This window comes from Pecten maximus, chromosome 3 (genome assembly GCF_902652985.1).
Source record: "Pecten maximus chromosome 3, xPecMax1.1, whole genome shotgun sequence".
Taxonomy (NCBI): Eukaryota; Metazoa; Mollusca; class Bivalvia; order Pectinida; family Pectinidae; genus Pecten; species Pecten maximus.
The window spans coordinates 42,601,908-42,615,259 of NC_047017.1; the positions used below are offsets into that span (position 1 = coordinate 42,601,908).

Here is a 13,352-nt window from a genome sequence, read left to right on the forward strand (position 1 = left end):
GTGATCATTATAATACAGGACGGCGATGATCGTAAAATATACTGGTGATCATTATAATATAGGACGGCGATGATTGTAAAATATACTGGTGATCATTATAATATAGGACGGCGATGATTGTAAAATATACTGGTGATCATTATAATATAGGACGGCGATGATTGTAAAATATACTGGTGATCATTATAATATAGGACGGCGATGATTGTAAAATATACTGGTGATCATTATAATACAGGACGGCGATGATCGTAAAATATACTGGTGATCATTATAATACAGGACGGCGATGATTGTAAAATATACTGGTGATCATTATAATACAGGACGGCGATGATTGTAAAATATACTGGTGATCATTATAATATAGGACGGCGATGGTCGTAAAATATACTGATGATCATTATAATACAGGACGGCGATGATTGTAAAATATACTGGTGATCATTATAATATAGGACGGCGATGATTGTAAAATATACTGGTGGTGATCATTATAATATAGGACGGCGATGATTGTAAAATATACTGGTGATGATCATTATAATACAGGACGGCGATGATCGTAAAATATACTGGTGATCATTATAATATAGGACGGCGATGATTGTAATATATACTGGTGATGATCATTATAATACAGGACGGCGATGATCGTAATATATACTGGTGATGATCATTATAATACAGGACGGCGATGATTGTAAAATATACTGGTGATCATTATAATACAGGACGGCGATGATTGTAAAATATACTGGTGATGATCATTATAATATAGGACGACGATAATTGTAAAATATACTGGTGATCATTATAATACAGGACGGCGATGATTGTAAAATATACTGGTGATCATTATAATATAGGACGACGATAATTGTAAAATATACTGGTGATGATCATTATAATATAGGACGACGATAATTGTAAAATATACTGGTGATCATTATAATACAGGACGGCGATGATTGTAAAATATACTGGTGGTGATCATTATAATATAGGACGGCGATGGTCGTAAAATATACTGGTGGTGATCATTATAATATAGGACGGCGATGATTGTAAAATATACTGGTGATCATTATAATACAGGACGGCGATGATTGTAAAACATATCTGGGCTTGTTTGTTTTTGGTGGACCTGACAAAAATTATATCGTATTGAAAGAATAGCCATAGGCATCTAATGGTATCATACTATAGTTCACTAGCGATGTATCTGATACAATAAAGATGTATTTTACTTATATTGAGGTGAGAGTTTGTGGACAACCATAAATATTTGGGTACGGCTTTTAGTCTTACAGGGTCATTTAATACTGTGATAAAAAGTCTACTACATCAATATATGACGTTATAAAGGTAGACTACGTATTAGTTCGTTGTGTATATGATTTATCTGACAAGATTACTATCCCATATTGTTGTATGGTTGTGAAGTCTGTGGTAATACGGACCTTAAGGTACAATTTGAACGTTCACAATCAAGGTACTTGCCAACTTGAAATAACAGCAAAAGACAATATTAGTAACAAAATGGTCACAATGGACTCCTTCTAGTGTAAAAAAGATTTTATTGTAAAATACATTTTGTTGTATAGACTTCTTTGTCATCATAATAATATTGATGGTAAACCAATTCTTTATACCTGTATAAGCTTTATTAAACCTATCTTAATGAATGTGGTCGAAGTAACCGATATATTATAGAATGTACTAGCTCGTGGATATTAAAGCATATTATTAAACCAAGATTACACAACCGGTATTTACAGAATTGGCAGAGTAATATACACACTTCTTCAAAAGCTATGTTTTATTTTAAAGTAATTGCCATCTTGTGTGAAAATTACTTATTATCTTAAAACGTGATACATATAGAGTTACGTTTTACATGTAGGTTTACCAATCACTGTATTGTTCATCCCGCCAGATGGAATTATATAGATTATATTGAAAGAAAATGTCCACACTGTAATAGCAAATTGGTGACGAATTCCACGAGTGTCCGTCACTGTTCCAGTACAGAATTTTATTCGGAGATAATTTTTGTTGATACCAAATGTACTTCTAATATAAAAACACTGATGATACTTAGTACTTTTATCAGAATAATAACGACTACGAACACTACAATTGTTTTCATACGTGTATTATATAAGTATTGTAAATATGTTTCTTTGTTCATTATATTGTGAAAGAGGATAAGTTTAATTGGTATCCCATGGCCAGCCTCCATATAAAGGACGCCATCACATAATTAATTCAGCTGTATACAAATAATGGACACACAATTAAATGGGATACAAAATTTATTACTTCTAATAACATCAAAGTTGTATTATTATCGCCATTGATAAGCGATGACTACTGACAATATCAGTGTCTGTCCTCTCAATCTGCCGCTCACAAAGTAAATATATAAAAAAAAATCATCAACAATAACAGAGGCACGAGAACTCAGCCGAGCCACAATACCTCAGTGTATATATGTACAAAAATATGTGGGCTCTATCGCAGTCTACTTTCGTTTTCCGAGTATTTTGCGTGATCATGAACATTTTGATTTTTTAAATAAAAGGTATGATCTGATGTTTTATAAAATCAAAATATTGTTTGATGGAGTATGTCTTTTGATGATCTGACAAAGTTTTTTTTACAGACGATGACGAGATAATGACCAACACAGTAACAGTTCTCCTGGTCACTTTGTTGAGCCTTCATCACAGAGATTACAGAAATGGTTTATAGTCCAACTGGTACCAAAAGTGGTCTACAGACCAAATGGAACCAGGAGGTGTCTGCTGTCCAAGAGGAACCAAAGGTGGCCAAGCAGTCCAAGTGGAACCGAAGTTCAAATTAAGAAACCATTGGCATAGTAGCATGCCATGACCGAGGACACTCCTTGGACCCAAATGACAAATATGTAGATGGAATTAACGAGACTAGTGATAGTTGTCATACGTCAGAATGACTGAGATTTGTACAAAAGCCAAATCATAAAGCCCATTTCGGAAACTTGCGAATTCAAGCCCGGGCCAGCACATTCGACTCACAGAATATGACGCCTTCAAGTCAGTCTCCGTGGACACTGCGCAAGCGCAATTCCTCTTTAGTATGCAGTGAGCGGCAGTTAAATCCTAGATTTACTGCATGCGCATCACGAGGCACACGTGACCTCGGTACCCATGGACATTGGGGCGCCCATGGCGACGGCCATCATCCCTGTTGTTGTGGGAGGGGGTGTTGTTGTTGTTTTAGGTTGGTGCCATGTAGGGGGTAAGGCCCAATGCACGTGCCAAGGGATCTTAATCTTGTTCTTCAGAAGTTCTTCGACAAACTTTTTCTCCTCTTCCAATCGCTGTACTTTCTGCAAAAGTTCCTGGTGTTTTCCTTCAAGCGTTTCAAGGGTCTGTAGGTAAAAACGGACATGGTTAGTAATTTAAACAGGATAATATATTTAGTTATGATGAGATTGTTAAGGGGAATCTGTTCAGAAAGTTTCTTTCTGGTGGGTGACATATTGGTATTGTTCTTGTCTAAATTAATGGGGACTCCAATTAGGCCACATTCCCAAAGAATGTTATTTTATTTTCCCTATGGAGGTATCAAAATTCTCCAAATATTTAAACGTTGTATTTATTACGGGAGGACAAGATCTAGCAATCTATTTTCCATATTGTAATTTTCCTCTTTAATGTTAGGTATGTGCTGTGCAAAAAAAAAAATCGAATTTCATCAAGCTAGCAATTATTCTAAATGACCAGAATGGTTTCAATATTGCATAACTATATTCCAAAATTAATTTGATTTATAGGCAGTGTTTGGCAAATGATATAATATCATATGGGTACACCAATATATATTTACATAGAAAGATATAATACCAGAAGTATGGCCCGGACACTCACCTTGATCTGGGATCCTGATTGTTGTCTACGGCGTTTTCTGTAAGCCTGTGCAGATTTCTTGTTTCTCTCTCGTCTTCTCATCTTCCTCTTGTCCTCTTTCGTCTACAAAAAGAATATTACAAGTTCAAATGAAATATATGTAAACCCAGCTGGAAGCTACTACGGCATATACTGCGCCACATCACTCGCACTACATCTCGACTTCCGTGTGTATTTAAAACTTCAACTTTCTTTTTGGCATAAATTATATAGACAAAAGATTGGAAGTCCCTTTGGATTATAGAAAGTTAACAATTTTCTCAAAAACAATTTGTCAATAAATTATTATTTCATTTCAATGAGCATATATTTATATAGCAGTAGAATCTTCACCTGTACCACGAACTGCGTAATATAATCTAGATATATATATAACATGTCAGTTCAGTGGTGCAATACATAACCCGATTGCATCAAATACATAGCTAGGTTTAGTACTCCAGGATATTGATTTTGTCATACATCTGATAAACGATTAATATATATACTAGTAAACTTACTATTACGTCTTCACCATTGGTAGGTCCGACAGTCTCCTCGCTGATCACAAGGGAGCCGTTGTCACTCTCGGAGTCACAGAACGAGGATTGGGATGACGTATCCGGGGAGAAACTGGCACTGGATCTATAGTTATTATAATTATTAAAGTTATTAAAGTTAAAGTTATTGTCCCCATCCACCGGGGCTACTGCCTGCACTGCCATAACGGCCCTTTCTCGGTTAATCACCTCCCTGGGGCTGGAATTAACCCCTTCTCCGACGTCTTTCGGGTCAACACTACCACCGCTACAAGATTCCTTCTGAACAAACACACGCACCATTTTCTTTACTGAGAATATTGATGAGTAGATCCTCACACAAAATGTAGAATTATTCACTTATAATTGGTTGACTTTGAAATCGTTTAAGTCGTCAGTTGATTTTGTCAGGTTAGCCGGTATTGATACGGACGATTGGTTTCTCTCTCTCAGCTGATCGCAACGTGAAGTGAAGGCCGATCGAGGTTACCTGCGCTATATACAGACTGCGAATCCGAAATCTACGGAGATGCATATCTGCCGAACTGATAACGATTACTTAACACAAACGTCAAACACGAAACTGCTGACTGTTAGTCGTACGGGTCATACACTGTGTAGTTGGTTATAGTGTCAATAGACTCGGACGTCAATTAGAATCTACATATAATGTGGATTCAACATCACACAGAGAATAATAATCACGACACTATGATACTTAGGGGCTTCCGTTGACAATTGCATCAGAAAATCGTAGAGTGTCAAGGTCGCTGAAGGGATATCCCTCGGCATTTCTTGGTGGTGACGAAATATCCCATGATGGTTACACTATTGTGGCTATTTTTAGATCTAACGTAGCGCACGCTGATTGGTCAGAATATAGATCGGCGATCGACAGCATAAAATAACAGCTGGAAGGCCAGGGAGATTTCCAGAATGTTCTACGCTATCGGAAATCATGTCATGAATGTCATAATAAAACGAATTAGGATTTTCTTGAATATATAATACAAAAAATAATTCTTTTTAAATTAAAGTAGCTAGTTATTGGTTAATTGTTACGATGAATGTTATGAAGTATTTAAACAGGGAGGACAATGTTCAGGATAGACATAGGATAAAGAAGAGAGAAGGACTAATAACATGGGAATGAATAATTACCAAAGTTTCACGTCTTTTTTTACTGGTGTTGATGTTCACACTTGTTTGGGTAACCAGAGGAGGTAGGATTATGAAATATTTAGAAATAAAGCATAAGCCTATTATATCTTATATTGGTCACGTGGAATGTTTATATCAAACAATGTACGTATGTCGGTTTTTAATCACTGGGTGGAGACAATACTTAATGATGTATTGTGACAATAATTTCATAATGTATGTATATCTGTAGGTAAAACCGCGAGTTGTCTACGTCATCGTGCTAATTAAAGTATCACTGCTAGATTTTCTACGTAAGATTTTTTTTTTAATTTCATTTTTATTTATCATATTTTTGATAAAATTAATCTTTATCTTTATCATATTGTGATTTTGGTGGTGCTAACTGTTCTCTTAATGCAACATCGACTGGTGCATGTGGTCTTATAGTTACTATGACAAGAAATTTCGGACCGAATCAAGATTTTATCTATGTCTGCCAGACCAGGCAGTTTAAGTCCAGATCATTGCTTAGGGGTGACCAAGTATGTAAAAGTAGGTACATGTATGTATATATACAAAACAATATACAGTACTCTATTACAGGTGTTGGTCACAGCTCACCAACGAACGATTTCATCAGAACGCCGGAGTACTGACGTGGCTTTGCTAACTGCTGGCTCTACAAAGTCTCTCCCTCAGCTGCGAGGTTCCAGCTACAGAACCAAAATATTGTTAAACGCAAAGGATCTACGGTATTTCCTCACAAATTATTCTCTCCGCCTTTATTAATTGAATTATCCTTTTAAAAACTTGATGCACAGAAACATATATACATCATTCAACGAATATACAGTATATAAATCAGGAAGACAAAGTACAAAACCATCAACTGTTTTAATTGATTTTAATGTGAAAACTTCTTTTAACTTGAATATCACGCGATAAATGCTATTTTTGCAGGTCGATACAAAAAAGATGAGGAGCTGACGAAAAACAATATTTATTCAACTTGAGAGACTTTTCTCCGAAAACTAGAAATATATTTTCCACATGAATATCGTATAGATCATAGGCCTTTTAAACCACTTGTTTGGTTTTCGGAGTTCGAGGTTTTCTGATACTTTTTTTTCTCGTACTGATTTGTATAGTTGTCAGCTTCTGTAATATATAGTTGTCAGCTTCTGTAATATATAGTTGTCAGCTTCTGTAATACATAGTTGTCAGCTTCTGTAATATATAGTTGTCATCTTCTATAATATATAGTTGTCATCTTCTATAATATACAGTTGTCAGCTTCTGTAATATATAGTTGTCAGTCCTGTAATATATAGTTGTCATCTGTAATACATAGTTGTCAGCTTATCAGCTTCTATAATATATAGTTGTCAGCTCCTGTAATATATAGTTGTCAGCTTCTATAATATGTAGTTGTCAGCTTCTATAATATATAGTTGTCAGCTTCTGTAATATATAGTTGTCAACTTCTGTAATATATAGTTGTCAGCTTCTATAATATATAGTTGTCAGATTCTGTAATATATAGTTGTCAGCTTCTGTAATATATAGTTGTCAGCTTCTGTAATATATAGTTGTCATCTTCTGTTATATATAGTTGTCAGCTCCTGTAATATATAGTTGTCAGCTTCTGTAATATATAGTTGTCAGTTCCTGTAATATATGGTTGTCAGCTTCTGTAATATATAGTTGTCAGCTCCTGTGATATATAGTTGTCAGCTCCTGTAATATATAATTGTCATCTCCTGTAATATATAGTTGTCAGATTCTGTAATATATAGTTGTCAGTCCTGTAATATATAGTTGTCAGCTCCTGTAATATATGGTTGTCGGCTCCTGTAACTATATAGTTGTCAGATTCTGTAATATATAGTTGTCAGCTCCTGTAACTATATACTGTCCTGGATCTGAGATATATATTCATCGGTTCCTGTAATATATATTCTCCCGAATCTGATATATACATGTATGTTTATCGATTCCTGTAACTACATATTGGTTTGGTTTGGTTTGGCTTGTTTTGTTAAACGTCCTATTAATAGCCAGGGTCATTTAAGGACGTGCCTGGATTTGGAGGTGGAGGAAAGCCGGAGTACCCGAAGAAAATTCATGGACCTTCGGTCATTACCAGGCAACTACCCCACTACTTTGGACTGTACCTTGTAACTAGGACTGTACCTTGGTAACAAGGACTGTATCTTGGTAACTAGGACTGTACCTTGGTAACCAGGACTGTACCTTGGTAACTAGGACTGTACCTTGGTAACTTGGGCTGTACCTTGGTAACTAGGACCGTACCTTGGTAACTAGGACTGTACCTTGGTAACTAGGACCGTACCTTGGTAACTAGGACTGTACCTTGGTAACTAGGACTGTTCCTTGGTAACTAGGGCTGTATCTTGGTAACTAGGACCGTACCTTAGTAACTAGGACTTATCTTGGTAACTAGGACCGTACCTTGGTAACTAGGACCGTACCTTGGTAACTAGGGCTGTATCTTGGTAACTAGGACTGTACCTTGGTAACTAGGACCGTACCTTGGTAATAAGCTTAAACTTTATTTTATTATTGATTGTAAATTGAAATTGTACATACATTATATAGAACACGAAGCATTTAGAAACAAGTACTTTGTACGTACATAATTCCGTCTCCTTGTGTTTATACATAGCTAATGAACAGTGCTGAAAATTTCATATGTGCAATATATATATAATGTGCAGGGGAAGAAAGAGAAAGGGAGAGACAGGGTGAAAGGGTTTCGAAAGGGATGATGCTGGGGCATTTCATTTCAGGAACAAACGCTGATTACATGATAACATATATAACTCGGTAATTGGGACTGTACGCCAGTAATTAGGACTGTACCACAGTAATTAGGACTGTACCACAGTAATTAGGACTGTATATCGGTAATAAGAACAGAACCTTAGAGATGAGGACTGTGCATCAGTAATTTGGACCAGATACCTTTGTAAAAAGAATTGCACATCTGTGAAGAGGACAGTAAATCATTAATCAGGACTATACCTCGGTGATTAGGACTGTACATTAGTGATTAGGACTGTACCTCGGTAATTAGGACCTTACAGCAGTAATCAGGACTGTAAGTAAGTAATTAGGACCGTACCTCGGTAATTAGGAATGTATTTTTGTTTTTAGGACTGTACCTCGGTAATTAGGACTGGAAGTCAGTAATTAGGACTGTAACTCGGTAATGGGGACTGTACATCGGTAATTAGGACTGTACCACGGTAATTATGACTGTACAGAAGTAATCAGGACTGTAAGTCAGTAATTAGGACTGTAAGTCAGTAATTAGGACTGTTAGTCAGTAATTAGGAATGTATTTTTGTTTTTAGGACTGTTCCTCGGTAATTAAGACTGTAACTCGGTAATTAGGACTGTACCTCGGTAATTAGGACTGTGACTCGGTAATTAGGACTGTACCTTGGTAATTAGGAATATATTTTTGTTTTTATGACTGTACCTCGGTAATTAGGACTGTAACTCGGTAATTAGGACTTTACCTCGGTAATTAGGATTGTAACTCGGTAATTAGGACTGAACCTCGGTAATTACGACCGTACCTCGGTAATTAGGACTGTACCTCGGTAATTAGGACCGTACCTCGGTAATTAGGACTGTAACTCGGTAATGGGGACTGTACATCGGTAATTAGGACTGTACCACGGTAATTAGGACTGTACCACGGTAATTAGGACTGTATTTTGTAATGTAATTAGGATTTTACATCAGTAATTAGGACCGTACCTCGGCAGTTATAATAACACGCGAGAAAAATGACTGCATTACATGTATACGTCAGCAAGGAAAGACACGCGAGATGTTTAGACTGAACTTCAATTACAAATGCAAGCGATATAACTAAACGTAGGACGTATCCCCGTAATGAGGACTCAGTAATCAGATCTTAACAGGCTAACTGCATTAATGGAGTCGTTTCTAAGTAAGCAGGACCTGTTGTCAGTATTAATTATGCCCGTACAACTGTTATAAGGTTATGATTGTACATGTAAGTATATCAGTCAGAACTATAGTTCGACGATACGTCAGTAATACTGTACTTCTGTAATTAGACTGTACATGACCGTCGGTAACTAGACTGTACATGACCGTCGGTAACTAGACAGTACACAATCGTCGGTAACTAGACTGTACACGATCTTCGGTAACTAGACTGTACACAATCGTCGGTAACTAGACTGTACACGATCGTCGGTAACTAGACTGTACATGATCGTCTGTAACTAGACTGTACATGATCGTCTGTAACTAGACTGTACACGAACGTCGGTAACTAGACTGTACACGATCTTCGGTAACTAGACTGTACACGATCGTCGGTAACTAGACTGTACACGATCGTCGGTAACTAGACTGTACATGATCGTCTGTAACTAGACTGTACATGATCGTCTGTAACTAGACTGTACACGCACGTCGGTAACTAGACTGTACACGATCTTCGGTAACTAGACTGTACATGATCGTCTGTAACTAGACTGTACACGATCGTCTGTAACAAGACTGTACACGAACGTCGGTAACTAGACTGTACACGATCGTTGGTAACTAGACTGTACACGATCGTCGGTAAATAGACTGTATATGATCGTTGGTAACTAGACTGTACACGATCTTCGGTAACTAGACTGTACACGATCGTCGGAAACTAGACTGTACACGATCGTCGGTAACTAGACTGTACATGATCGTCGGTAGCTAGACTGTACATGATCGTCGGTAGCTAGACTGTACATGATCGTCGGTAGCTAGACTGTACACGATCGTCGATAGCTAGACTGTACACGATCGTCGGTAACTAGACTGTACACGATCGTCGGTAACTAGACTGTACACGATCACCGGTAGCTAGACTGTACATGATCACCAGTAGCTAGACTGTACATGATCGTCGGTAGCTAGACTGTACACGATCGTCGGTAACTAGACTGTACACGATCGTCGGTAACTAGACTGTACACGATCGTCGGTAACTAGACTGTACATGATCATCGGTAACTAGACTGTACATGATCGTCGGTAACTAGACTGTACACGATCTTCGGTAACTAGACTGTACATGATCGTCGGTAGCTTGACTGTACATGATCGTCTGTAACTAGACTGTACACGAACGTCGGTAAATAGACTGTATATGATCGTTGGTAACTAGACTGTACACGATCTTCGGTAACTAGACTGTACACGATCGTCGGAAACTAGACTGTACACGATCGTCGGTAACTAGACTGTACATGATCGTCGGTAGCTAGACTGTACATGATCGTCGGTAGCTAGACTGTACATGATCGTCGGTAGCTAGACTGTACACGATCGTCGATAGCTAGACTGTACACGATCGTCGGTAACTAGACTGTACACGATCGTCGGTAACTAGACTGTACACGATCACCGGTAGCTAGACTGTACATGATCACCAGTAGCTAGACTGTACATGATCGTCGGTAGCTAGACTGTACACGATCGTCGGTAACTAGACTGTACACGATCGTCGGTAACTAGACTGTACACGATCGTCGGTAACTAGACTGTACATGATCGTCGGTAACTAGACTGTACATGATCGTCGGTAACTAGACTGTACACGATCTTCGGTAACTAGACTGTACATGATCGTCGGTAGCTTGACTGTACATGATCGTCTGTAACTAGACTGTACACGAACGTCTGTAACTAGACTGTACACGATCTTCGGTAACTAGACTGTACACGATCGTCGGTAACTAGACTGTACACGATCGTTGGTAACTAGACTGTACATGATCGTCTGTAACTAGACTGTACATGATCGTCTGTAACTAGACTGTACACGAACGTCGGTAACTAAACTGTACACGATCATCGGTAACTATACTGTACACGATCGTCGGTAACTAGACTGTACACGATCGTCGGTAACTAGACTGTACACGATCTTCGGTAACTAGACTGTACATGATCGTCTGTAACTAGACTGTACACGATCGTCTGTAACTAGACTGTACATGATCGTCTGTAACTAGACTGTACACGATCGTCTGTAACTAGACTGTACACGAACGTCTGTAACTAGACTGTACATGATCGTCTGTAACTAGACTGTACACGATCGTCTGTAACTAGACTGTACACGAACGTCGGTAACTAGACTGTACATGATCGTCGGTAACTAGACTGCGTCTGTAATGAGACTACTGAATGTCTTTAATTAGACTCTACATGTATGTTGGTGATTAGACTGTACTTGTGTAATTAAACTGTACGTCAGAAATTTCACTGTCCATATTTAATTAGACTACTGTACGTCAGTAATTACGCTGTACATCCGTAATTAGACTGTCCATGTGTAATTATAATACTGTATGTCAGTTATTAGGCTGTCCATCTGTAATTTTAATACTGTACGCCTGGATTATACTGTATATCTGTAATTATACTACTGTACGTCAGAGATTGGAATGTAAATCTGTAACTAGACTACTGTAGTCTAATTAGACTGTACATCTGTGATTATACTACTGTACGTCAGTAATTACGACTGCATGTGGATTGTACGTCAATTACGACTACACGTGAGATATTTGGACTGTACGTCAGTAACTACGACTACAAGTGAGATAATTGGACTGTACGTCAGTAATTACGACTACACGTGAGATATTTGGACTGTACGTCAGTAATCACGACTTCACGTGATATATTTGGACTGAACGTCAGTAATCACGACTTCACGTGAGATATTTGGACTGTACGTCAGTAATCACGACTTCACGTGAGATAATTGGACTGTACGTCAGTAATTACGACTACACGTGGGATATTTGGATTGTACGTCAATAATTACGACTACACGTGAGATATTTGGACTGTGCGTCAGTAATTACGACTTCACGTGAGATATTTGGACTGTACGTCAGTAATCCCGACTTCACGTGAGATAATTGGACTGTACGTCAAGTAATTACGACTTCACGTGAGATATTTGGACTGTACGTCAGTAATTACGAGTACACGTGAGATATTTGGACTGTACGTCAGTGATTACGACTACATGTACACGTGGGATATTTGGACTGTACGTGAATAATTACGACTACAAATGAGATATTTGGACTGTACGTCAGTAATTACGACTACAAATGAGATATTTGGACTGTACGTCATTAACTACGACTACACGTGAGATATTTGGACTGTGCGTCAGTAATTACAACACGTGAGATATTTGGACTGTACGTCAGTAATTACGACTACAAATGAGATATTTGGACTGTACGTCAGTAATTACAACACGTGAGATATTTGGACTGTACGTCAGTAATTACAACACGTGAGATATTTGGACTGTACGTCAGTAATTACGACTACAAATGAGATATTTGGACTGTACGTCAGTAATTACAACACGTGAGATATTTGGACTGTACGTCAGTAATTACAACACGTGAGATATTTGGACTGTACGTCAGTAATTACGACTACAAATGAGATATTTGGACTGTACGTCAGTAATTACAACACGTGAGATATTTGGACTGTACGTCAGTAATTACGACTACACGTGAGATATTTGGACTGTACGTCAGTAATTACGACTACACGTGAGGTATTTGGACTGTACGTCAGTAACTACGACTACACGTGAGATATTTGGACTGTACGTCAGTAATCACGACTTCACGTGAGATATTTG

At 37.8% G+C, this 13,352-nt stretch overlaps 1 protein-coding gene across 1 annotated transcript; it reads right to left on the reverse strand.

The window, feature by feature from the left end:
• Positions 1-2,300: 2,300 nt before the first annotated feature.
• Positions 2,301-4,958, reverse strand: LOC117324253. The gene is made up of 3 exons (XM_033880024.1): positions 4,457-4,958; positions 3,918-4,019; positions 2,301-3,418 (listed from the first exon to the last, which is right to left on the reverse strand). Exons 1-3 carry the CDS (start codon positions 4,775-4,777, stop codon positions 3,167-3,169), a joined length of 675 nt encoding a protein of 224 aa, XP_033735915.1. The 5' UTR covers positions 4,778-4,958; the 3' UTR covers positions 2,301-3,166.
• Positions 4,959-13,352: the final 8,394 nt, after the last annotated feature.

Coding starts and splice junctions, on each gene's coding strand:
- LOC117324253 (XM_033880024.1), bottom strand. CDS start 4,777: ATGGTGCGTGTGTTTGTTCAGAAGGAATCTTGTAGCGGTGGTAGTGTT. Junction 4,020..4,456: donor CCAATGGTGAAGACGTAATA/GTAAGTTTACTA, acceptor TTCTTTTTGTAG/ACGAAAGAGGACAAGAGGAA. Junction 3,419..3,917: donor AATCAGGATCCCAGATCAAG/GTGAGTGTCCGG, acceptor TTTTACCTACAG/ACCCTTGAAACGCTTGAAGG.